Here is a 27,768-nt window from a genome sequence, read left to right on the forward strand (position 1 = left end):
GCCAGCTTGGCTTTCCTTCCAGACTCCAGATTTATGAAACAGGTTTTGTAGACTGGGTTCTGGGAGTGGAATGGTGGACTATTTGCCAAGGTCAAGCTCTCTTTCCCCTTGTAGTCATGGATTTGCTTCCATCCATAGCAGAAGGCTGGCAGGGACCTGAAGCGGCAGTTTCAGAGCCTCTTGCTTTGGGGCACTGTTAAGTGTTACACTTTAGAAGTAGACCAGGCCCAGGCAGCCCTCAGAACGGATCATGCTATTGATCCCTTAAACATAACTCTAAGATGTCACCAGGATGGGTACTCAGAACTGGCTTGGAGGCAGACTCACTATTATGAAAGTTCTTATCTTTATGTAAGTTCAGTGAAGAAGAATATTGTCACTCACCTTAAATTCCCCCATCAGACAATCTGCCCGCAAAGAATGGGAATTGTAAACCTGGAAGAAAGAAGAGTGATAGAAAGATGATGGCCTTTGTCTGGCAGTTAGTGAGTGAGCTGCACTTTCCCACTCTCTGGGCCCCTTACCCGGATGCTGATGATCTCATCCATCAGTTCAGAAGGGGTTATGTGGACATTGTAGAAAAATAACTGTCAAAACAACAGAAAGCATGTTTAAATGTTAATGGGGGGTTTGGGTTTAGTGGGATCTGCTTGTCATTGTTTTCCTCTAACGTGTATTATTTTTATAGCCAAGGAAGTTTTGCCACTTCTCAAAAAATGGATTATTTAGTTACACAGAGTCATCCCTCAGAGACATCCTGCAATTAGAAAAACAAAGGTAGATGTAGGTGATATCACATGCTCTATCATTAGGGTGAAACTGCTGTACAAACATCAAAAGATGTTGCTCTGAGGATTAATGATGAAGCCCACCAGGTGATACCATGTCGAGGTGGTTCTTAACTTTGTAGGTTTAACTGTTGACCTTTACCTTGTCTTTACATGTCGTCTGCTCACATATCTGCAACCCCCTCCCACGGACAGGGCAGAGATGGCAGGAGGCAGGAGAGAAGCACATAAACAGGATGTGCCCGCTGAGCAGGTGCATGCATTCTCTGCCCACTTACCTCATCAAAAAATGGATTGTTCCCTCTCTTGATTCTTGTTCGGTGTGTCTGGCCACAGACGTGAACTTTGACCACAGGCCTTATGTTGTTGCCACTTAACTGGCGGCCCTCAATCACTCTGACTCGGATCTGCAGCACAGAAGGGGTGTTGTTACTGATCCTTTCCCAGTGTGTGGTGCAGGAGAATCCTAGGGGGTTGCTTCTGCCCTTTGGCCCATAAGGATGGCTGAAAGCAGGCCAGGACAGCTTGACAATGTCCTGGTGCTCACATGCTGGGAGAAGCCTCCCTTGATCATTCCCAAGATAGGAACTGGGATTGGGTTGCAGAAACCCAGAGCGGTTCCGCAGGTTGAAATCGTTCTGAGTTGGCCTGAGAAAGGTGGGATGGGGCTGAGGTCACTGCTCAGACTCCAGGCCTTTACCTAGCCTTCCTGAGCCCTACTCCCTTACTCCCGAGCTCTCAGTCTGAAGCAGTAACCAGAGCTGTGCAATACACAATATCTGTGTTTTCTATTCTATGATTAGCTCTTGCCTACCTCCAGAGAGAAGGGACGTTCTAGTTTTATTCCTGGGGAGAACCCCATCTGGTCTGATTAACTCTATTTCTGCATGCCGAAGATGGAGAGCACCTATTGGATTCACACCCCGACATCCCCCTTTTTTTTTTTTTTGTCGGCGGTGGGGGGGGATTACTGGGAATTGAACCCAGGGCCTTGACATGATAGGTAAGCACTCTACCACTGAATTACACCTCCAGTCCTTTTTATTTTATTTCGAGACAAGGTCTTTCTAAGTTGCTAGGCTGGTCTTGAACTTGCGATCCTCCTGACTCAGTCTCCTGAGTAGCTGGGTTTTGTGGATGTGTGCCACTGTGTCTGGCCCTGACATTCCTTTTTACCAGATAAGCCACTGTTCATAGAAATAGGTCCATCACAGTGTCACTGCAATTGCTGGAACGTGGGCCACGGGGTGGCTGAATGAGGATGCAGAGCACCTGGGCTGTTTCTACCTGGAAGTCCTGTGGCTTATTGGACAGCATCCGCCGGCTGCTCTTTCCTTTGGTGAGCCTGCGAGCAAGCTGTGCTTCTGATACCGCCCCAGCTGGCGCCCGAGGCCCCGGGCCCCTGACCGTACCATCCAATCTGTCTTCATCACCTGCGTCTTCTTCCTCTTCTCCTGAAATATAAAAAGAGAATCCAATTAGTCCTTGGCCTGAAAATGTCTGAACACTCCAATTCTGGACACGGAAAGTTTTGCCAACTGTTAGGTTTTCAGAGTCTCCGAGGTGGCAAAGGAGATGCTCCTGGTAACACTGACCTGTGGCTCAGAGACAGTTTCTTTAGGGAAATGTGCTCAAGGTGTATCACTGTACTCATTTGGGTGCCTTGGAAGAGACCAAGAGAAAGCCAGAGATCCCAGACATAGAGGAGGGTGGATCCAGCAGGAATCACTGGCTTCTCAGGTCAAAAGGACACCGAGATGAAGAAATGCAATGGAAAACTGGAACTTGCAAAGAGAGACTTCAGCCCCACCCTTCCTGGTGCAAGTCTTCCTCCAGAGGTCGGCTCAGGAGCTGCCCTGGCTCATTTACAACTGAGCTTCCTAATTCACAAATGCCATCTTATCCTCGTGGCAGAGGCTGAAGCCATGTCACTTTATTCCTAAGCAGAACAAGGTGGTCGTGTTGTTCTCCCTTTGTCCCCTTGGTTTGCACAGAATGCTTCCTGGGAAGCAGCAGTGTGGGGATTCGGGGGAGCTGGAGCAGTCAGTGAGCAGCACAGATTAAGGGGAAAAGGGGTGCAGAAGGAGGAGGGGAATCAGAGGAGGAAAGAGTCCTCTCATATCCTCTCATGTGTCCTGCTTTACCACTGAGCCAGGGTGAACCTCCTCCCCTCGTAGATTCACTCTTGCTGAGCCTGTCCTCACCTGGCTCCTGTTCTTCAAAGGTCAGCTGTGACCTCCTGCTAGGATCAGGGCCTGCTCCAGGTCCTCATGCTTGGTCTTCCAGAAAATTGGGCACTGGGCCATGGATGCATGTTTGGCTCACTGTGGCTCTCTTCTCACTCCTCTGAATCCTCTTGGTCTTCCTTGGACCCCTCTTCCTGGCTCCTGACCAATGCATGTGACCTCCTCCCCTGCCCTCTGCTCCTTGACTTGACACTCTCTGGATCCCCACTTCACACTTCTTTCAGGGCTCCATAACCCCACAGGATGTCAGACAAGAAGGGACCTTAGAGATCCTCAGTCCAAGTGACCGCTTATCCCATTTTACAGATAGAAAACCAGGGCTCAGAAGCTGAAGTGCTTGTCTGTGGCAGGTTATTGGGAGCTGAGTTAAACCCAGGACCAAGTCTTTGCCCTGCTTTGCTGACTTAAAACTAGGTTTAAACCCGGGCTTCAGGTGAGTAAGGTGCTAGCCTCCTAGTGCATCCACATCTTTGTTAAGATATCAGGGAGACCTACAGAAGCCAAAGATGGGGAACAGTTCCCTTTGTCCTCTGCAAGATAATCTAGCAGGGGCTCCTATTTTTTCCTATTCTTGAAGAGGCTTTAAAGGGGATTGCCTGCTGCCTGGATCCAGGCTCTCAGAATGTCCTTCCTCCTAATCTCCACAGGCAAGTTCCTTTCCTCCCTCAAGTCTCAGCTGATATAGACTGTCTTGCAATAGGCCTTGCTCACCTCACATCCTCTCTGTCCCAATGCACTCTGTTCTTTCTGGTCCTCACCTCAGAGTCTTGTACCTACTCAGTAACCCACAATCCTCCCCCTCTCCCATGTATTCTTCAAAAGCAGGAACTTGACCTTTCCTTCTTTTTGTAACTTCCCCCAGGCCTTACCCCAATCTTGGTACATGGAAGGGGCTTGAGAGGGTGGAACGGAGGGCAGGGGGTAGATCTGACCTGGCACATGCCTTCTGGAGTTCTTCAACAGTTTGGCAAAACTACTGCACAGTTCTCAGGAAAGAGAACTGAAAAAGCTGAAGGGTGCTCGCTCAGCCTCAGGGAAGCACAGAGGGTCAGCACTCCTTCTGCAAACCTGTTCCAGGCTGAGCAATGGTCGAGGCAGATGGCTTTCAGGTTCCTCTAGACAACAAAGCCTAACTTCCTTTGATCATTCTGAGCCCAAGTGGGACTTCCTCCTTGCTGTGAATTGTTCCCCTTGAGGTTGGTGGTTAATTATGGCAGCAAACAGGAGAAAAGTAGGACAGGGCTAGACTCTGGACATGCACTCATTAAGCTCCAGATGGATACTCTAGCAGACTGTGGGTAGTGAAGAACCCAAGGCTTCTGAAAACGCCCTCTGCTATTCAGACTTCAGGCCAAAGGGATGGATCAGAGGGAACCAGAATCTCTGCCCCACAGTAGAGGGATATCTGGGCAGGAAATCTTTTTATGCCAAGGAAGCCAACAGGATTAAACAATGCTACACTAAGTGTTCCACAAAGAATGAGGGGGCCCTAAGCTCTCCCCAAATGGACAGCGTAATCTGTTTCATTACCAAATATTAGTGGCTGCTCTGGCTTGCCCTGTTCATGAGACCAGGCATGAATTTTATCATAGTCAAGTGGATCTACAAAGAATGAGTCTTTTATGACCAGGGGTCAACACTAGGCTGGGAACCACTGACCGAAAAAGAAGTTGCTGGTTGTAATTGCTTCCGAGGACAGTCTAACAAAGTGCTGTGAACTGAATACCTTAAAACAATAGAAATTTATTCTCTTGACAGTTTCAAAATTGAGAAGTCCAAACTCAAGGCATTGGTAGGGACACATTTCCCTGAGCTCTTGCCAATTCTTAGCATGACTCGGCTTACAGCTGTATCACTTCAATTGCTGCAATTGGAGCAAACCAACTAAACAAGCATGGCTCCGAGTGGTGTCTCTACACTGCTGAATTTGGCTTATTTAACTGGATACCTTCGTAAACCTTGCTTTCCTTACTCAAAATGCCATTTTAACCATCTTCCCATAATCCCTCGCATGCTGAGGCCCCACTTCACCCCTTCTGGCTTTGAAGGAAAAAAAAGTCACATGACTTTTCTTCCCTCTGTGTCTTTGTCTCCTTGCCTCCTCTCATGAGGGATCATGGTCTGCTGACCTCATCTTTTTTTTTTTTTTTTTTTTTGAACCCAGGGGCATTTTACCAACTAGCTACATTCCCAGTCCTTATTTTTTATTTGAAAGAGGGTCTCACTAAGTTGCTAAGTTGCTGAGGCTGGCTTCCAACTTGTGATCCTCCTGCCTTAGCCTCCCAAATCACCACAGGCATGTTCTACTACACCTGGCTGACCTCATCTTCCTTATTACATATGCAAAGACTCTATTTCCAAATGAGGGTATATTCTGAAGTTCCATGTAGACATGAATTTTTCAAGGAACATTTTCAACCCATTTGAGAGGCAATCCCCTGAATCTTTCTAATCTTTCCCATTTGCTTTATTATTCCAACCACATGGGCAGCCCCCAATCCACTGACCACACCACCTTCCCTGCCCCCATCTCCTTCATGTCTTCACTTTTCTCCCATCCCACGTGGGAGTACATGGTCCAACACTGCAATCGCTCCCGACCTTCCCCTTAACCCCTCCCGGCCTGTAACTTCGATGTTCTCACTTTTGACCCTGTACTTCCCCCACCACTGCACAGTTGAACTTGGCTGAGGACACACACTTACTGATGGGTTTCACTTTAATTTTATGATCACAAACCAATCACAAGGTTGCCTGGCCATCCTACCACATCTCCAAGGCATCTGTTTCAAAGCTTTGCTGGGTCCTGATCTGAGATAGCTGTAATTAACCAACAAGGTCAATCACTTCAGCTTTCCCAATCTCCATTTTTTTATTTAACTTTTTACTTTAAGCTTCTCTTTAGCCTCGTTGTCTGCCAATGACTTTGCTTCTTATTTCATTGAGATAACAGTCAGATGAGACTTTCCACAATCTTCCAGCTCCAAATCCAGCATCTTACTTTCATCTGCCTTCTCTCCTGCTACCATCCCTGAAATATCTATGCTCCCTAACTTGAGGCCAGCCATCCATGTTTGCACAGAACCTTTTCCTTTCGCTATTCAAGATTTTGCTTTTGCAACACCTGCCTCTGGATCCACTCATCAGTTTCCTCCTTTCTAATGGATTATTCCCATCAAAATACAAACATGCTGAACTGTCACAATTCTCCCATCCCCTGCTGCATACATGCAAAATTGCACTGGCTCCACAGTGCCCCCTATAGCCACTGCTGTTTTTCCACTCCTCTTAATAGCAAACTGCTCAGAATGTTTTCTCACATGGTCCACTTCCTCTCTCCAGCTCACTCTGATTAGGTCTTCACCTCATGGCTCCAATAAAACTACTCTTGCCAAGGTCACCAAAGGCTATCACATCAGGTCATTCAACGGTCTTGTCTCAAGTCTCCTCTTTATCCGACTCTCCACAGCATTTGTTCATTTAATTCCTGAAACGCTTTCTGCTCTTGGATTCAACCCACTGGAACAAAGCCAGACATCTGGAACAAAGCCTGGCATCTGGAATGAGGTAACCACCATGGGAACTTCCATCATCATCTCATCTGCTTACATGAACTTTGGCTTTCATCAGACCATTTTAGTAGAATCTTAGAACATCGGGGCTGGAGGAGACCCTGCCTGTCATTTAACCCAATCTTCTGATGTTGTAACTAAGGAATTTGAGGCTCAGAGAGGTTAAGTGACAGCTTGACAGTGGGATCAAGCCTCAAACTCAGATCTGCTGGCTCACTATGGTTCAGGGTCCTTACAGTCCCTCTCTAGCTATGACAAGCTCTCCACATTCCCTTGTACAAATGCCAGCCTGCCTCCCCCAGAATCATGATGTCACTGGGTCACACTCTGTCCTCTTCCTGGGTCAGTAACCCCCATGTGACCTTTACTTAATTACAAGTAATGCTTCACTTAACATTTAAGAAGCCTCTCCATCACAGCTCCAGCAACTTAACAAAACACATCTTCATAAATCCTGAGATATACTGTCCTCTTTTCAGAAGTTCTACAGCAACATTCTGGAAAGCCATCCCTATGTGAAGTCACTTGTGTCAGTGACACTTTGTTTGCCCACTCAGTGGTGAAGAGTTGGCAGCCCTAGGACACCTTATGTTATCGTCATGTTTTCCCTTGGTGCCCCCAGTCATGCCTTTCCCAATGGATGTCAACTTCTCTCCCTCTTCCTGGATCCCATATTCTTCACATCTAGCACTCCTCCTATCAAGCAGAAGAGAATGAGCTATCCGTCCCTCAGATGTCACCAGATCTGCAGGCCATCCCTTTTTTTTATTCCATCTCCCCCATCTGTCAATACCTTGCCAGGGAAGGGAACCTATTAGAGGTTCCCAGTGAAGCCATCTCCTGGGATGACAGCGGGGAGTCTGTTTGCCTAGTCACCACAGGCTTCCTCCTGGCCAGAACCTCCACCCCTACCAGCAAACCCCTTTATCCAAACACCTATTCCTTTCCATTCCTAAATAGAGAGGTCTTTCTAGAATATTTTCTGTTTGGTTTTGTTTCAGTCTGTTTTGCGAGAGTTCTAGAGGGAATGCCTTTCTCTGCCTGTGATATCAGTTTTCCTTCTTATGCTCAGGTCTTGTTGGTACTGGTCAATGCAGAATTTTTACTACATTGAACAATGCATAATCAAGTCACTATAAACTAGAACAAAGGGCTGGTATAACATGATCTTCAGTGTAAGTTGAAAAATATAACACAGAATGAGAAAGAGTTAGTTTTGAAGGAAGAAAGCATGTAATGTTTTGGAGATAGCATGCTGACTCATCTGGAATGTGGAATTATAACTTTTGAGGGTTTCTAAAATGTTAGAAGTTATATAAATAAATGTGTCTTGTTGTAAGCAATCCATTTTATCTCCCCACTCCAATTATTGGGCAAATAGCTCCAGATGTGCCCCAAGAATCTTCTGGCATGGTTCTAATATGTAGACCATGCAAAAGTACTACAGAAGAGTCTCGCAAAACTGTGAGTTAGTCTAGGGAACGTTGCCCCATGAGCTCTGTCCAAATCTGGGCAATACAATGTAAACCAGATAAACACAAATAAATTGCTCTGTCTTCTTTGGAGGAATTTATTATATTCAGCTCTGACTATCAGTACTTATGTTAATATCTTATCCTTTGACTACAAGATCCTTGGTGGCCAAACAATGCCGTTCTCACCTCTGCTTTGGCATAAACAAGTGTCAGTAGGTGTTTTCTGATCTGGATCAAATGTAGTTTCAAACAAAAGAATTTTGTTCATGGAAAGAAATAAATTTGAAGCAAAGAAGTCTGGCTATGAATGAATTTTTACATTCCTAGAGTTGGACAAAGCACAAATTTAACAGATGGTTCTTCAAAAATAGACATGAGGTTTTAAAAATAGTTCATTCCGGCTACAGGATGGTAGGCTCCACTCAAGCTGATTGATAGATGATGAGTCAAGTTGCCATGGTAACGGGTTCTCAGCTGACCAAATCTTTATTCTGGGTCAGCCCACCCCTCTGTCTTGGCAGCAGTCTCCAAGCTAATCAAGGAAAGGGACATCTTTGACATCACACACGTTCAGTCAACTCCCAGTGGCCCAGAAGCTGTACCTTCAAGTCACCTTGACATAAGGACTCCAAGAAAGCATTCCTTAAATAAGCCCGCAAGGGGTTCGATTCCTTGGTCTATGGTCATGATCGGTTTCTTTAACTTACAGTAGTCGGTTTTCCAGAAAATCTTTACTTCTGTATCCTGTTATTAATATTTTACATTTCTCCTCAGGAGTCACTTTGTAAATGGTGGTATTTAAAATCAATACCAGGTAGTTTTCGACAGTGGTCATCTCAGGAGGATGGAATTGTGAGAAATTTCCTGTTCTGTGTCTTACAGTGTCTTTTCTGTGTTACTTACATTTTTAATGAGCAGATGCTTCTTTTGTATTCAAATAATGATAAACAAGTAAAATTTCAAAAATATGAAAATATCTACATAAGGTAAAGAAAACAGACATTATTTTTATATAAAGTAGTTAAATTCATTCATTCATTCATTTCTTTCTTTCTTTCTTTCTTTCATCTATCAAAGGGTAAAAAACTAATATGGGCCAGTTGTCCTGTTTATGGCATTAAGGCATGCAATAACAAGAGGTATGGTTTTGTGCTTTACTTCTGTTTCAGGCTTGTTAGTTTTATCTTCCCCTACGTTGTTTTCTTCTTTCTTTTCTCCCTTCCCTTTGTCTTCTCTTAGCATAGAACTCAAAGAAAATTTCTCTTAGCCTGAACATAGAGCCCACATTCTGAGTGCCACCCTTGACCCAGCCTTGGTAAACGTTCTTTTTATAGAAACAACAGCACTTCCAGATCAAAGAACCCTGTTTGCTTTTTTAAATAAAGAAATTTCAGTTTGTCCTCTTAACACTTAAAAAATCAAATTGCTCTGCAGAGCTAGCTGGCTCATTGGCAGCAGCACTTTTTTGACAGCCAAATGCAAGAAACCCCAGTGAGGGATCATTTCCATGTCTGTCCAGTGGTATCAGGGATTCCTAGAGCTTCTAGGGAAGACCTTAGGTGCCCTGGCCCAGCGGCCTGTTGCTGAGCCAGCCAGGGGTCAGCTTCCAGGGTGTGGGCAGATTTTCTCAGTCCACAGGGCTGCTAGGATGTTAGGCATCCAAGCTGATGCTATGCCAAGAAGGAGGACCCTCAGGGAAAGGGAGCCTTGGGTGAAGGGAGCCTCAGGCAAAGGGAGCCTCTGGTGACAAGGATTTCTCTGCAGTGGGGTTAAAAGTTCAAGAGTTGCTGCTTTGCTCATATCTAAGAAATTTGCTCCAGGGAAATCTTATGTTTGTGGCACTTGCGTTTCTGGGTTTGGGCTCATTTGAGTTAATCTGAGAAGACAGGATCTCTCTCCCTGTAGCTTAAACAAACTGCTTGTTCTCAAAAAACTTTCTGCTCCACTGGGACAAAACATTTTTTTAAAAAATATTTTTACAGTGAAAACATTTGATCATCTCAATCTGACTCTGGGCCAAACAAAGTAATTCTTTTCTAGAAGCTCTGCTTTGCAGAAAAAATAATTTGGATGTCATACAAACTGTGTTACCCAGCTGAGCTATGATTATAAGTCATCCACAATTGTTTTTGTAATAATAGCAACAATAATAATAGTAGGTACCATCGATGCAGCCATTATTGTGTTTAATCCTCATAACTTTATAATTCACATGCTACTATAATTCTTGCTTTGCAGTAAGGAAAGTTGAGATTCAGAGAAGTTAAGGGACTTACCCAGGTTTCATGGTCATATTAACAATGGACACAGAATCCAGCCAAGGCCAGGCTGACCTCAAAGTCCTTCCTTTTATGGGAGATGTTTTATCTCCAAGATAAAAGAAAGAGTCTTGTCATGAAATCTGACTCAAAGTGCCTGGGGGGCAGGAGCTGTGTCCTAAAGCATTTATTACCCCCTGCACTTCCCCACAGAGCAATAGCATTCAAGAAACTCAGAAATCCTTTTTTTTTTTTTTACTCCACATATATTAATAAGGTATGGCACCAAGCTCTGTAAGTCTGCTCTTTTATTGAAAGGCCTGGCTGAAAAGATAGCACCAAGGAACCCATTTAACATTTTGGCTCTTAAAATGGAATAGACATAATGAAAGTAATCTTTTACCTGCCAGTGTACTAGGTTGAATACTATTCCCCTTGCCTCCAAATTCATACCCACCCAGAAACTCAGAATATGATGAATTATTCTGGAAAAGGCTTCTTAGATGAGGTCATACTGGATTAGGGTGGGCCCTAATCTAGTGACTATTGTAAAGTCAATGTTCTCTTTTCCATCAATGTTAAATCTGTAGTCTGAGTTTCCTAATATGTAGCAAAATATGTTTGCTGTAATCTAAAACCTAAATTTCACTGCGTGTAGTTCCATGGAGCTATTTTTAAATTACAAAACTATGTGGTTGAAATTGTGAGGAATAGAAAGTCTGGTGGTTCATTTTCAAAATCTAGTATCCAGCCTTAATTGGATCAGTTCTAGCCCTCCCCTTTGCCCACCCTAATTCTAAAATTAGCTAATCCCGTAGATTGTAACCCCAACTTCTTCCTATCCAGAGAGAGGGGCTGTACCTCTTCAGGGATAAATGTTGGCAGACTGCCCACCCAGTGGAGCTTGCTTAATCAGATACCCTGTAGCATATCCTTTGGGCAGAATAAAGGTTTGCCTTCCCCATCCACATTTGAGCATGTTTGATTTCTTGTAGCACCTCTTATTTCTAATAAAATGTAGTCATTTTGAGTGGCCCCTTTGTCCTCAGTCTTCCAATTATAATGCCTACATGCACTAGGTGGTAAAATCATAACTATAGCCCTTCCTTTTACCCTCCCCAATTTTAAACTAGTCAATTGTATAGATTGATACCTGGAACTCCTCCAAGCCGAGCAAGGGGCAGTGCTGCATTAGGGATTAAAAACCTGGGCAGACATCCCACCCAGTATGCTTGCTTGCCAGATTTTTTTGGTAGCACACTCTTCTGCAGAAGTAAAATTCTGCCTCGCTGAGTACCTCTGTAGTATGTGTCTGATTTCTTGCAGCACCCAGATATTTCTAACAGTGTTGTCCTTATAAGAAGTGGGAAATTTGCACCCTGACACAGGCAGAGAGAACAGCAGAGAGGCAGAGACTGGAGGGACACATTTTTAAACTAAAAAACATCAAGGATTGATAACAACCACCAGAAGGTAGAACAGAGGCATAGAACAGATTTTCTGTCAGTCTCTGGATAGAACCAGTCCTACAGAAATCTCTCTTTCAGACTTCTACTCTTCAGAACTGAGGGGGAACACATCTACATTCTTTAAACTATCAGTTTGTGGTATTTGTTACAGCAGCCAGAGGAAACTAATACACAGGGTCCAGGGTAAAATTTTCCCAATCAGAGGCTACTTCAGGTAGCCTACCCAGGGGGCTGCCTCAAGAGGGCCAGAAAGTACCTACTTTTTCCCAGGCAGATGCAAATGTTGGCGACAACAATCAGCAGCAGATAAGGTGGGAAGGAAAAGGGTGGGACCATTCGGTTCCACACCTCAGGGTGTGCTAGGCAGTCTTGGACTGCCTCAGGTTTTTTATTTGGTCATTCCTGCTATGGACATAGAGAAGTTACAGACATTCTTGAGTCACTACAGGGCTCTTGAAGGTTAGAGAGTTCAGAGACCAAGTGACGTGTTCAAGGTGCCATTAGGCAGAAGGCAACAAGTGGAGTGTGTTGCTGATAGACTGGGGTCTTGTCAGTCCTGATCTGCACCAAGTAGGAGGAGACCAGCTAACCCTCGATGAAAACTCAAACTACTTACTCAAGAAATGGGCCAAAACATGGGGAGTGGATGCTCAAGCAGGGACAGCAGTTGAGATGAGGCTGAGATAGGATAAGAAGTCAGGCAAGAAAGGAGCAGAGATGCCACAGGGCACAAAGGACAGGTGCTCTCGACTGGGGAGACCATCAGGTGGCCAGAGAGCAGAGCTCAGAAGCAAGGGAAACAAGAACACAGGAGAAGGAACAAGTACCAGAGCTTCCTCCTAAGGGAGGACTTCAAGTTGAGTGTTGGAATAAAGTGTCCCTCCTTCCTGGGGCACATGCCAAGGCTGGGGTAACTGAGCAGGAATTTGGTAACACATCTCAGGACAGAAGTTGACACTTTTTGCATCACATCACTCTAGAAAAATACTAAAGGACGTCAAGTCAGCTTTGTGAAAGATTGTCTTTTTTTTTTTTTTTTTTTGGTGCAGTACTAGAGATGGTGTAGTGGCATCCCCTCCTACACAGGAAAATCTTAATTAAACTTCTCCAGAAATCTTCACCATAATTGATCTTAGGACTATCAGCACAAGAATCTCTACTATGTACTTAAACTTCTTATTTCTTGTTGCTCTATCTTACTTGACTTGGAAGAGATCAGCACCCTAGGAGCTGAACACCCCTTTACTAGTTTTTCCACACAAATTTATGGACTATTTTATGTAAATAACAACATATATAATAGGTTTTAGAAGTGTGCTTGCAAATGCAAAGTATGATAAGAAAACCAGATTCTTTTAACTAGGCCTTTGGCCTTGGACTGGAGCTTCACAGAGATGTTTACTTTCAAAGATAAGAGAAGAAGTTACTAATTGCTCTTCTCTGGTAACAGCTGCCAAGGGGAAGAAGGAAGGGGGAGAAGAAGCTCTCCTCTTCTCAGGTGTTGTTCTTGAAGGGTTAACTTGCCCAGAACAGAGAAAGAAAAAGCTTTTGTGTGAACTTCTGCAGACTGTGAACTTCTAAGCCCCTCCCCTTACACGCTGAATATAAAGTTCTGAAACTGCCTGAATTTGGGGTTCAGGGGGATTGATTGATTACAGCAAAAGCTTTGTCCTCTGAACCTGGCTAGAGCCAAATAAACCTGCTTTCTGTTCCTATTTGGTGTCTTTCCTTGTCTGTCCCCTGCAACAATGGAGCTCAGGGTCTCCTTTGTTAGGCAAGCTAATTCGGGGCCATGAAATATTGTCATGTAGACCCCCTCCCTCCAATTGAGGACTAAATCCCTCCCCTGATAGCCTCACACAACCCCACCCTGAGTGGGATCTCATGACCCCAAAAGACTGACAACCCATGTCAGAGATCAAGGAGGATAAGAGGTGGGTTGTTCTGAAGGGAAGCAATTGACTAGAGGATCAAGGGCTGTTTGAGGGTGGGAGGGGGCTCAGGGCTAAGGGAGACACAGAAAGAGGCCCCAGTCCAAGGGCACTGACCATGAGATTGGTCTTTGAGAGCATAGTCCAGTGGTCACACTTTGGGGAAGGCAAGAAGACAGACAGAAGAGAGCAGAGAGGTCACCCCATGAACCCCACAAGCTGGAACACTCTCTGGAGTGTTTACATTTCAAAGGTAAGAGGAAACCCCAAGCTTGGGACGTGGTTTTGCAGTCCAGGTGTGGGCTGGGCGGGTCTGACAAGAGCTTGTTTACAAAGACTCTTTCACCTTTCCCCTCTGCCTTGAAGGGTAATCCTTAAATGATTGTAATGTCCCAATTCAGGCAGCTCCACCTGCCCTACAGCTGCAGACTTTCTCCAGGGCCCCTCTTGGTGTGTGTTAGCAGATTCCTTTTGGGGTGACCTGCCTTTGGAAGGACCAGCTTACCTCCTGTGCCTGGCATGCTGGTTCCACTTGGGTCATTCGGATGTGGAGCTGAAGGTGGGTCATAGCCGATCACCAAGTCAATGGTGGCCTGCACAGAAACAATTCATCACAGAATCAGTGCTGAGCATCAGAATCAGTGCAGAGCATCGGAATGTTACTGATTCAATGCCAGTCGGCCCAGCAGGAGTAAAACCCTAAGAAGGGATGAGCAGGGAAGTAAGAAAGCCAGACAAGATAGGGAGAACAAGGACATCATGTGCAGGCCTATTTCTGTTTTCCCACACGTGAGCCAAGCTGGGATGGGAAAGGAGCTACCTTGTTATAGTTGCCAAGTGTGTCATCCCTAAGAGGCTGGAATCGAGTTATAACAAGCAAGTGTGAACTTGGAACTAGGCTCCATCCTAGAGTAGAGGTGGCCTCTGCTTACAGAGGTCCAATTGCAGACACTCATTTTTAATGGCTAATTCGTTTGTTGCTAGTTAACTTATATGAGTATTAATTGCTGAGATTTATTTTCACATTTTTGTCTAATGAAGAATTTTAAGGGTCCAATAAAAATGCATATAACAACATGATTCATAAAATAGGATAAAAAAGGGAAGTCTAGTCTGAATAGAGGAAGCAAGTATGCAGATTATAAAGTTCAACATAATTGACAGCCTTCTCACCTAAACCATGATCCCAAAATCCTAAACAAGAAGGGAAACAACATTTTACATAACTTTCATTACCAGAAAGAAGGAAATATATTAGATCCATACAGGAGATAAAGTTATTCCTGCTTATAAAAATCTCAGAAAAAAATTTTCACGTGGGATATTATTTTAGGATAGAATTTATTTACTTTTATATTTCATGGACCTATAAAATTTCAAAAAAAAAAAAGTATATTAGGGGAAATCAGCACAGGCTTGCTAATTTTTATTTGGCCAAACATGCGCCCACAACTACCATTTACTATCACAGTCATTTCATAAAAGAAAGGCATTTTAATCCCAAAACAGGGAAAAACAAACCTCAGAATAGAGAAAGTTCTTTGCAAATAAAGATGATGTGTGCATGTTCATGAACACACAAAGTCACACAAACACACATACACACACATGCTTGTACACATACATTGCATTGCTCTTATTTTTTCCTTGGACGGCTCATCAGTGAATATTCCTTCATGGATGAGATCACGGATGGACTTAGAACTACTGATCTAGAGTCACACAGGGTGCACATGCCTGTAATGTTAGGGGTTCTGGAGGCTGAGGCAGGAGGATTGCAAGTTCAAAGTCAGCCTCAGCAACTTAAGGAGTCCATAAAGCAACTCAGTGAGACCCTGTCTCTAAATAAAAGTTTTAAAAAGGCTGAGGATGTGGCTCAGTGGTCAAACAACACTGGGTTCAATCCCTGGTACCAACAAAATAAAACAAAAGAACTACTGATCTTGGAGATACTGGAGTTTAAAAATATGCACGTCCACAGCCCCATAGCAAATAAAGAATCATCAGAAGCTGGGTGTGGGGCTGCCTGTGATCCTGTAGTTCGGGAGGTTGAGGCTTCACTAGTCTGATGCCAGCCTGGCAAGACCCTGTCTCAAAATAAAATCAAAAGGTGGGGGAGATAGCTCAGTGCATGTATGTAGCCCTGGTTTCAACCCCAGTAACCTGGATGGGGGCGGGGTCGGGGGGTAGCGAAAGAGCAGCATCTTATGCTATTACCAAGACCAAGGCCACAGCACGAAGATCAAACACAGGGAACACGGAGGGGCTCAGTTGCTAAACTTAGTCTAAAGAATCAAACCCCAGAAGATCACATGGGTGGCTCATCTGCTGGCTCAGTTGTTTTCCTGCTGTGGTCCACCTAGCCTTTGGATGCCCAGATGTGCTCTAAGGACCTCAGCAGGGCTAGGGGATCTCAGGGGCAGAGCTCTAGGCCTTCACATTCCCTACTCCATTCAGTCACAGCAGTTCTGCCATTTTTCTACATGTGCTTTCTTCCATGCTTTAAGAAATGAAAAGTCAGGAAGATCACTAGCAACCATCTTTCCTCAATATCATTTCTCTCGGCTAGGTTTTGGGTAGTTGGAAGTCAGATGACATTTTGAATTTATGTTTCATGATCAGAATATTGATTCATAGAAAACTGGTCATTTCGGAGACCAGACCAGCACAACTGATACTCTCATGGATGTTGAGAAGCTAACCTGTATTCTTGCCTAAAGAGATACCCTCTCTTGGTATATATACATTTTTCCGTTTGCCCAGGCTTTCAAGCAAAATAAATTCATTGGGAAATGAAGCAGTTAGAGGTGATGGGCTGAGTGTGGTAGCTCTATGAGCACTTGTTAGTAAACCACATGGAGCTGATTTTTAAAAAACATATTTGAATTCTGATTGGACATCAGACTATATGAACCTATTTAGAGAGGCTGGGATCAGAAAACAAACTTTATTATTGCTACCCAAACAATAATACAGATCATGATATTTCAAGGTAATACGCACGAACTACACTCCTTTTGGGGACTGTCTGATACACAGAGCTATGCCACACAAATACTAATGTCCACATGGATAAGCACAAAGCCAAACCCAGAGAGGTCCCTTTCACTCTACAGATTTCTGTTATGGAAAATCAAATCTCAAGTTTGCTACTTCTGTGACTGAAGGCCATTTGAGGTGGTATGTGAATGAACCCATTTACCTCAAAACCAGATTTCTGCTTTTACTGTAGTGAACTAATTGTCAACCCATGCTTTTTTCTGAATGAACTTTTGCTTAACCATCTCACATGGATACCTTTCAACAAGAGGGAAATGCTCACCCCAGTGTCTTGTCCCTTTTCGTTTAGCAGGGAAATGAGTTTGAAGGGCAGGGATCTGCTTTGGTCTCCAGAGAGGTCCTTCAGGGAGACGGTAGCTGTGCCAATTAATCTGCAGGGGAAACAAAAAAAAAAGCAAGCAGTGGTGTAAGTAGGGGTCTGGCATCCATTGGATCACGGGACTCCTCCCCAGCTCCCTGCTATTCATTGTTACCATTTAAATCAATTCATAATGAGATGTGGGCCAGGGTATTTCTGCAGTAAACATGACATATCTGCCACCACTTCTCCATAACAAATAGTCAGTTCAAGAGTCTAACTATAATGCCTATGAAATTCCAATAGTCATAACAATGTAGATGGACCAGCAGGAAAGACCAACAGAGCCAGAGAGAACAGCAGGACAAAACTCAGTAAGAGAAGAAGGTATTCTTCTGTAATGGGAATTTAAAAGGACTCACAGAACTTTGCCCACTATGAAAATGTACGGTTCTCCCCACCCATCCCACCCCATAGACCTTCAGAATGTCTACTTTGAGAAAAGGTTGGTAGATTACTGATGGGGGTAACTTGCTACCCCACAGTAGATGAATACTGGAGTAGCAATCCAATTCGGATGTGTGTACCATTCTCTCTGCCTGGGTTGAACCAAGTCTCTTCTCCTCGTCCACCTATCTCCATGGTACATATTGCAACAGAAGCATACTGTGTCCCTCTCCCTGGAGTGAAGCTCCCTAGAGGCTCCGATTGTTCCTGTTTTGTCTGCTAATCTAACCCAATTACCTGGGAAGTGGTAGGTGCTTAAAATATATTTACAGGGTGAAGGAAAAAATAATAATTAAAGAATATCTGAAACCTTTTTTATAGTAAGGCACATGACTGAAAAATGTATAGAACACATTGCCAGAGAGATGGTCCACCATACAATCATAAACCATGGAAAATAGTATGTAATGGAAAGGATGTAACCGGAAACGGGAATGAAAGTAGGAGAGTTGAAGAAGTTCACTTTGGGGAAGGCAGTCAGAAAGGCAAGGGAGCCCAGGGGTATGCTTTCATCTCAGTGTGGACACTGAGAAAGGAAAAAGGAATAGTAAGAATGTCTTCTTGTTACTTAGACCTTGCTACCTTTGCAACCACTTACACTAATACATAGCAAATGAGATAGAACAGAAAACTTTTAGCATTAAACTAGAAAATGAACATTGAGCCCTTAAAGTGATAGAAGAGATTCTCCATATTAAAAAAAAAAAAATCCAGGGTGAGGGAATTATATTTGAGTATTTTAATGTAATTTTTAGGCTTTGGGGCAAAACTAATCATCAGGAAAATTTCATTTTGTGGAGTAATAACTTATCTTAAAATTTGTATCAGTTTCTTTAAAAATCAGGAAGTGAAAGTTGATACCAACATGGGCACCTAATTTTTGAAGTGACAAACATACATCCATTTTCTTCTCTCCAACTCAGACCTCAAAAGAAGGTCTAGGTTGTAGAACTGGGGTCTGTCACCCAATCACATACATCAGTGACTCCACAATATTCAGTGATCTCACTTTCTCTGAAGAGATTTATTTTATTGCACAAACCAGGAAATTGCTACAGAGCTGTTTTACTCCATTTACCCAGTGGTTATGGTTTCTTGGAAGAGGGCATGTTCTCATACAGAGAACTACACACGGTGCTCAACAACTGTGACAGATTCTCATCTGATAAGCACAGTCTGTGGTTAGCAACAGAAAAGAAAAAAAAATTGTCTCTGGAGAAATAAAAGTGAATTATTCATTCTTTTCAAGTCAATACAGAAATTAAATCTGCCAGGCAATTTTGAGAATTGATGGCAATTTTACAGAATATTTTTTAGATGAGTCTATTCATTTGGTATATTGTTTAGAGTATTTTTTCTCCTTGGCTACTCCACAAAGTGTTCCTCCAACACAAGGTGAGAGCCATAATATCTCTCCCTTGGCCCCACAGAGAGCTAGAATTGCTGTGTATGCTTTCAGAATATCTCTATGGTGTTAGAATAGAACAGTCAGCTTTGAGGACATAGCTCAGCGGTGGAACACTTGCCTAGCAGGAACCAGGCCTTGAGTTGAATTGCCAGCGCCACAAAAATAAAATAAAATAGAGCCATGGGGTTGGCTGATTTAGTTTTAAAGAAGAAGGAAGTGTGAAAAGTATATGTTTTCAAAAGTCACCTGGCTGTTGTCAAATGTCTCAATGAGATGCTCTCCTTGAAAGACACGGAAACAAACATGACTTGATTCCTCTCATTTGCATGATTCATAGCCTAGCTCTGATCGAGATAATGACATTGCACAGTTGAACATGTACTGATTTGCTTTTGCTAAACTCAAAATGACCTAACTCTCTAAATCAGCAATAAATAAATCTTAGCACAAACCACGTAGCATGCTGAGAGAAAAGAGGCCTGGCCTGGGATTCAACCAGCTTATTATTATTATTATTATTATTATTATTATTATTATTATTTATGAATGGCTCTTTTTGTTTTTTTAAATACCATTTTTTATTGTTGTTTATTTTGTATGTGGGGATGGGGATTGAACTCAGGGCCTCACGCATGCTAGGCAGGTGCTTTACCATTGAGCTATTTCCCCAGCCTCTGGACCAGCATTTTCAAACTTGGCACTGCTGACATTTTGAACCCATTAATTTTTAAATTTTTATTTATTTATTTTTTTTTTTGCGGTGAGGGACTGTCTTGTGTTTTGTTAGGTGTTCAGCAGCACCCCTGGCCTCTACCCACTAGAAGCCCATAGCGCCCCTACCCAGCTGTGACCAACAACTAGCACATTGCTAGTTGTTCCCTGGAGGATAAAACTGCCCCAGGTTGAGAACAATTCCTGCTTTAGCTCTAACTCTGAGTTCCAGTTTTCTCTGAGGCCTGCCTAAGTGACTCATCCCTTTAAGCCTACTTCATTATTGGCAGACAAGTGGGTGGAAGTAAATAATTTTCAGCTCTAAAAGTTCTTTATCTTGAAGTTCTTCCTGTCTAATTTACGGGAAGGGGATCCTCCTAAAATGTGCTTGGCAACCCAAAATGATAAGCAGGGTTTCTGCCTTCAAGAATATTGGCCTATAAAGTTGTAGACCAAAACTAGATCACATAGGGTGTCAGGGGAAAAGGTTAGGCCAATAATAGAAATGTGGAACACACTCAACGTTGTGTAAGACAATAGGGAATGGTGGGGCTTGTGGTTAACCAGAGAGAACAAGCTTACCTAAAACACAGAGCCTTTCTGCTGACCGTTTATGATCCTGAATGGTTTCACAACCTTCAATCTGACTCCACCAGTATATTCTGCTTTTGCTTTCCCATGAGACAGTAGCAACAGATCACTGACCAAAGAATGGGGTAAAGTAAAAAAGAAGCCAATTATAAAGTTTAACCTCAATTCCTTCTTTTAGAAACCTTCGGTCCCATTCTAAAAAGCTGTGGTTTTCATCATAAAATTCTGATGCTTTTGTTGGTGGGCAACATGTAAAAGAAATTACATTTTTTTCTCCCTGAAGTAAAGATGATGTGTTTGGATGGAAGCTTTAAAAAACTACAATCCCAGAGACATTGTCACAGCTAGGCTGGTTGAGATACAGTGACAACAGTTACAACTTCTAAGAACTTTAACTGTAAATCAGAGGAGCCATTCCCTATGGGCAAGCCCCAGCCCTGCAGGAACTCCCAGGCAGGCCTGGCTGGGCCAATTTGCTGTGTTGCCTGGATACAGATTATTGTGAAAAACTGGGGATGATGACTTGGCCTCCTCCATGGAGGACTGGAACAGCTCAGTCCGACCACAGCCAATTTCCTTAAAAGGAGGTGACACTGAACCCGGAACCTTCTTTCTTTCATATTACTATTGCTATGAATAGGCCAAAATGATGGTGCGACAGTAGTGGGGAAATTGCCTTGTATTTCATGGAAAAAAATCAGTCTCCCACCAAAACAGGGCAGATCAGGGCGCAACAGGAAACTGCAGTGAAAGGCTCTTCAGCTCCCCTGCTTTACTTGTGGAATTAATAAGTTGCACATGTATTTTAAAACGAAGAAAAACCCAGTCATGCTCCTTTTCCTTTCAGTCCATAAATGTCATATGATGTGGAGTTGGGTTTCTGTGTGGCATGGAACTAATCCCGAGGAATGGGAGCAACGATTTGACAATCCTAACTTAGATATTGGGATTGGGAGAATAAAAGAGTTTAATGGTAAGCCAGTCAACGTAGTTGTGCAAGTGCTGGTTAAGAACCTCCTTAAATATTTTGTTTATCTTAAAATAGACAAAGTGTAGTTTGTTTAAAAAAAAAAAAAAAAAAAAGAGGAATGGAGAATGTTCTCCCATTAGCACTGGCGCAAACATGGAGAGCCACATGCCTCTGTGGTGAGTCAGGCCTCCTCTGGCTGGTTGTTAAGCAGGGGAGCTCTCATAGACCAAGCCTTCTCTGCAGCCGGGACTCAGCCCACATGGATTAATTTCTGCAGGAGGGTTTACTGGAAATTCCTTCACAAAGAAAAGGAAAAATACGTTGGAGGCTGGGAAATAAACCACACATTGTGCTGTTCCTGCCTCTGGGGACAGTAGCAGAGTGTCATCTTGCTGTCCTCTGGGAAGCTGAACTTGGACAAAAAAAATTCCCAAGCTGCCCCAGGTCCCTTGTGGAGAAACTGAAGACACTGACCTCCCATCCTTTGAAGCACTGGGCTCTTAACAGGGTGAGCCTTGTCATTTTGCCCAGGCCTGTAGGGCCCTGAGGCTCCAAGGCTAGGCCTCCAACTCCCTTCCCCATACTTATCCCCGCCCTGAGCCAGTGTCCCAAGCCAATAGGTAGGAGCGCCAAGCACACCCCTTATTTTGAACTAAACTAGTAGGAAAGGCAGGGGCACATTCTTTGCTTGGCCAGACTTCAGTCAGCCTCTCTTGTGTACTTTCTTATAAAGTGCCATTTCAGTAAAAAACAAAACAAAACAAACAAACAACAACAAAAAAACCCTGCTAAGTCAGTTTAGCAACACCATATCTGATCAGATTCCTCATCTTCCACCATCTCCCACATGACATCTGATCACCCAGGCCTGCCTTCAGCAAGAATCCTGTTAGGTTGGTTTAGCCAGAATCCCCCTTATCCCTGATATTTCCTCTTAGAACTTTTCCATCCCCTGTTTCCTACCCTGGTCCTTGTCCATGCTGTCTGTGGAGTGGAGCCCAGTCTCTCTCTCCTCTCTCTCTCTCTCTCTCCTCTCTCTCTCTCTCTCTCTCTCTGACTGTGGCAATGGTCCTGATTTTCCTTACTATGCTTTAATGAGTGTCACTGAATAACTTTTTCTTTAACAGAGCCAGGGCAGCAGAGAACACTGTAAGAATCCCTTGTCAAGGCAAAATCCCATCTAAGAGCATCTGCCTATGTCTGCCATCCGCTTACCTCCTGGCCCCCCATCCCAACCTTGTCAGTCTCTGGATTATCTCCTGAGCTGTTTCTCAGAATGTGTCTACCCTGGAGCTCCCCGCATCAACATCACCTGGGCGTTTGTAGATTCCCAAGACCCTGAGTCAGACTTTTTCCCTAGATAATTCTTATACCCAGGAAGTCTGAGAAACAATGAGCTAGACCAGTAACCTTCAATGGGAGCCTGAGGAAGGAGGAGGGTGAGTGCAGGGGTGGGGGTAGAGAAAGCAACTGGCAAAACAGGACCAGGGGACAGGGGGGCATGTGGAGTTCTGAAAACATCCAACGTGATAATGCAGATTCTCACTGGGTTGCAGGCCTGCTGAGTAGAGGTTGATGGAGTTTTGTTTACTGCAGTTTGTTCCGTTCAGTGATTGGCTTTCTATGCACAGTTCTCCAATGAGAAGCCCTTCCCTGGGCTCGCCCTCTTCCCTCCATACCAGAATTGTCAGGCTCAGTGGCAGAGCGCTTGCCTGGCACATGTGAGGCACTGGGTTTGATTCTCAGCACCACATAAAAATAAACAAAATAAAGATATTGTGTCCATGTATAACTAAAAATTTAAAAAGATAAATAAAAGCAAGCATGGTGTTTAGAGAATAGAGGAGCACTGGTCCTCAAAAGTATTCCCAAACCTGGCTGTGCACAAGTCTCCTCTATACTTTCAACAAACTCCATTTCCTGGTTGTAAAAGCACTGACCCAGCACAAAGGCCATGGCTGCATGGCAGTAGCTGCTCTCCTTTTCCCTGCCTCTCCTGCCACAAGTCGCATCTCTTTAACAAGGGGAAAGAGCTGAGTGGGAACACGGGTCTCCTCACCAAATAGCTCCCAGTCAGCAAGGTGTCCAGGTGGGTGTCCGTTAGCTGGTGGCTGCAAGGAGCAAATTGACCAGCCTAATGCCTGGGATCTTAAAGACACTCAGTATCACTATTGAACCCAGGGGTGCTTTTACCACCAGGTTACGACCCTAGCCCTTTTTACTTTTTATTTTGAGACAGGGTCTCACTAAGCTGCTGGCCAAGAGTTTACCATGCTCCTGCCTCAGCCTCCTGAGTGGCTGGGATTACCGGAGAGCGCCACCACACCTGGTTCAGTATTTTGTAAATAAAAGAACTATGCCCTGGCTAATTTTGCTATTTCCGTCTGGCCAATTCCCCTGTTCAGTCAGGCTCAGTGTTCTCAATCCATGCTTGCCGGCTCGGAGGGGTCAGTCCAGCTCCCTCAACCATTACAATCACAGTCATAGCTTTTCCTTCATTGGAGCATTTATTGATCCATTCATGCCCCTGAGCCTTCTGAGGTAAGAGGGGCAGCACAGCATAGTGATTCTGGGTGTGGAGGTAGGCAGACCTGACCAGCTCCAGCTCCTCCTTGTGCTCTGTGGGCTGTGGACCTGTTAACTTGACTGAGCCACCGTTTCCTTGTCTGCAAATGGTGATAGTGACAGCTTCTACTTGATGGCACCAATATAAGGGTTAAAAGGATGATATGGCAAGTGTTTCACACCCACCTTTTATTATTTCTTCCGACATTATTCTAGAAAAGCAATTTTTAAAAAGCATAGAAGGATGTGGCTCAGTCCAGTACTTGCAGGGAAAGCAGGTCTGAACCCAGGCCCAGCCCCGATCACAATGGCGGGGGGTGTGTTTCATCACACAGGGGACAGGCGAGTATGAATGAACACCCAAGAACTCTTTGTAACCACCCACATCTATTTCTGTATAAGCACTGTGTCAAGTTCTTAAGATCAGCCCTTTCTCTTACCCATAACAGATAGCCCCTGCCCTACTCATGGGCCATGGGTACCACAAATCTGTCTGGGAGGTAACTTTTATTTCCCTCAGAGTTAGAGGCAAATTTTAGCAGCAGCTGAAAATTCATGAAATCCAATTTACTGGAATCTGAATAAAGTTTTTCAAGTCATAGGTCTCATAAAATGTTTCATTATAGAAGAATCATCCTTATATAATATACAACCCAACCCAGGAGCTAGGTTGTAGCTCAGTGGTAGAGCACTTGCCTTGCATATGTGAGGCACTGGGTTTGATCCTCAGCACCACATAGAAATAAGTGAATAAAATAAAGGTATTGTGTCCATTTACAATTAAAAACAACTTTTTAAAAAAACTATCTAATAGCATACATTCACCTTACCCTGTCATTTTCTTTCTTTGTACTCTGCTTTATTTTCTTTCTACCACTTATCACCATCTCATATTACTAGATGTGTAGTTATGCCAAATAGATGTTAGTTCCATGAAAAACACAGGGCTCCCCCAGTGAATTCTCAAAGTCATTCATGAGCCAGAATAGGCATTAGTAAATATTTATAGAATGAATAAATGAATTGTACATCATTGAAGACGTCCAATGACCTTGCAAGTTATAAAAGCTTTCTCTCCTAGAAGCTACAGATATATAGCTCAGTGATAGGGCACATAGCCTAGCATGTGAAAGGCCCTGGGTTCAGTCAGTACTACAAAAAATAAAACAAAATCTTATGTAGCTGGGTGTGATGGCACATGCCTGTAATACCAGGGACTAGGAGGCTGAGGCAGGAAGGTGGGAAATTCAAAGCCAGCCTCAGGAAGGCCCTAAGCAGCTTAGGGAGACCCTGTCTCAAAATCAATAAAAAGGGCAAGAGATGTGACTCAATAGTTAAGTGCCCCTAGGTTCAATCCTCCATAACTGACAAAACAAAGCTTCCTCAATGCAAAGAGAATTACAGGTCTTGTCATTATGAAATAAATTCCTTTCTCTTTCTGGGCATCTTTTTCTGGGTATGTGGTCCCCATCACTTACAAGAGTGTAAAAGATGCCCCAGAACCTCAGCTATTTAATTGGGCTCCCCAGGTACTGCAGTACAACCTCTCCAGCCTCCAGAGATAGCCAGCCCTAACCAGCCATGATCTTTTCATAGTTTTGTTGCTCTGCTGCAAATATGGAATGAAAAAGAAATCAGAAGAAGTGAGAATTCTGCCGCACAGTAACATCTGCTTCTGATTCAGATTTGTACACAGCCTGAGAGCTACTCCAGTCAGAAAAGCAGCCGTGTCTGTCTGTCTCCTCACCACACCCCGCAGAGGAAGGGGACACCTAAATAAACCCCACTGTCAGGTGGACTCATGGCCAGGTCAGGAATGAGTCTCAGAACTAGGGGGACTAATAGCAATAAAAGTTGGAAGACAAGATCTATGGCATACCAGCAAATGGAAATTTACAAGTAGTACCACAATTCACCCCAGCAAGCTAATTTCATTCTCAACCACTCTGTGTTTTCTATAATTAGAAGAAGAAGAACAACAACAATAACAACAACAACCACCACCACCACCACCACCTTGGCCCAAGGAGTTACCATATTTCACAATCTAATCTTTCACTTTCTATTTTATAGCTCCCTAATTGCTACATATGTCTCTGTGTGTTTATTATGCTGTCCTCTCACATTCTGGTACTCTAGTCTTCAACCTTAACACACACACACACACACACACACACACACACAAGGAGAACATAGTTTAGTTTATGTTCTCACCAGGAAAAACCTTGTCATTCATGGAGAAGGATTTTACCTGGAGGGTTGGGGCTCTGTGTATGATGATTTAAATGTACATTGATTCCTTGATCTCTCCCTTATAGAGCTGAGTGGCCTTGTCCCATTTGGCAAACCTCTCTTAGCCATGTTTTTCTCATCAATAAGTTGGGGATACGACTGTCTGACTGAGTGTTGTCATAAAGATTAAATGTGGTTACGTGTAAAATAGTTTTAGCATAATCGCTCGTACTTAGTAAACCCACAAAAACATTTGCTATTATGTTTTCATCAGGAAATTGAAAATGTTTCCTTAATTATATCAGATGGGCCCTTCCGTCTAGCTTTTATTGAGGAAGTATTATAGTCCCCATTATAAAGATGAAGAAACTTGCCAAGACTCACCCAGCCAGTAAGTAGCAGAACCAACATCCCACCTAATCTCAAGATCAACAGGTGGACCCTTGCCCACACCTCTTATGCAGAACTTAGATAATTTTCCTTGTAGATATATTGTTAAGGTTTGTGTTATCTCCTTCTTACATACAATATACCAGATGTCATGCACAGTGTCTTAGATTCAGATGTTGTTGTTGACTTCTCTGCGTGTGTGTGGATGCCTGGGATGATGGTTTTGCATGCAGAAGCACAAACATGCGGTAGGAAGGAATACAAGAAATGCAAACTCTTAGAGAGCTAATTATGGTTATTTTATCTCAGACATTATAATTTTCATCTCCATCAGTTCAATTTAGAACTTTCCTATATCTTCCTCGTCTCATGCTCAAGCACCTGAATCTGTGGAATGTAATACACAGCCTCTTCACTCTCCCACACCTACTAATGTTATCTTCTGTGCCATTTCAGGGATTTTTTCCCTCCATATTACTGAGATAAAATCCTTCTCCATGAATGACAAGGTTTTTCCACTCTGGGTGGTAAGAACATAAACTATTTCCAGTCCTGTGCGAGTCCCGAGGACTATGCCTCTTGGCAGGTGGCTCTTTCCCCTGTATCAATAGTTTCCTCACTGATCAGCCCTCAGCTGAAGAGTCAAGGGGAACTCTCTGCCAATCTCTGGGGAGCTCTGTCTCTGTCTCTCTGTTGCTTTGTGTCTCTCTGGATGTCTCTGTCCCTCTGTCCCCCTCTCTCTGGGTAGCCCTCTCCTCCTGGTCCTTGAGCCACCTGGGCATCTCTAGAGTCATCCCCCCCCCCCCCACGTCTCTCTCCAGTTCTGGGAGACAATCAGGCCCTCTCCTCACACTGTGGCTCAGGAACCAGTCTCGCTAGGCATTCAGAGTCACTCATAAGGCTCTTCTCATTTGCTTCAGGAAGCACTGTCTAATGTGACAGCCATAGGGTGATTTTTTTTTCCTTGTTAGAATTTACTTTTTTTTTTCAATTTTGTAATAATTAGTTTTACATGACAGTAGAATACATTTTGACACATCATACATAAATAGAATATAACTTTTCTTTCTTCTGGTTGTACATGATGTAGAATCATACTGGTCGTGTAGTCATATATATATACGCACATAGGCCAATAATGTCCGATTCATTCTACTATCATTCAGCCTTTGGTTTTTTGGGATTGGCTTATTTTGCTTAGCAAGATATTCGCCAGCTCCATCCATTTACCTGCAAATGCCATAATTTCATTCTTCTGTAAGGCTGAATAATATTCCATTGTGTATATATACCACAT

The 27,768-nt window shown here is 43.6% G+C and overlaps 1 protein-coding gene across 2 annotated transcripts in view; it reads right to left on the reverse strand.

The window, feature by feature from the left end:
- Positions 1 to 27,768, reverse strand: part of Myof (myoferlin) — a 156,330-nt gene that overhangs the window by 99,631 nt on the left and 28,931 nt on the right. For both annotated transcript variants that reach the window (XM_076835349.1, XM_076835348.1), the window contains exons 4-9: positions 17,062 to 17,170; positions 14,245 to 14,332; positions 2,076 to 2,242; positions 1,067 to 1,195; positions 525 to 587; positions 385 to 435 (exon numbers count right to left, since the gene is read on the reverse strand). In XM_076835349.1, the coding sequence (XP_076691464.1) occupies positions 385 to 435; positions 525 to 587; positions 1,067 to 1,195; positions 2,076 to 2,242; positions 14,245 to 14,332; positions 17,062 to 17,170 (607 nt within the window). The remainder of the gene's footprint in view (positions 1 to 384; positions 436 to 524; positions 588 to 1,066; positions 1,196 to 2,075; positions 2,243 to 14,244; positions 14,333 to 17,061; positions 17,171 to 27,768) is intronic.

The sequence above is a fragment of the Callospermophilus lateralis genome, chromosome 15 (assembly GCF_048772815.1).
Source record: "Callospermophilus lateralis isolate mCalLat2 chromosome 15, mCalLat2.hap1, whole genome shotgun sequence".
NCBI classification, from domain to species: domain Eukaryota; kingdom Metazoa; phylum Chordata; class Mammalia; order Rodentia; family Sciuridae; genus Callospermophilus; species Callospermophilus lateralis.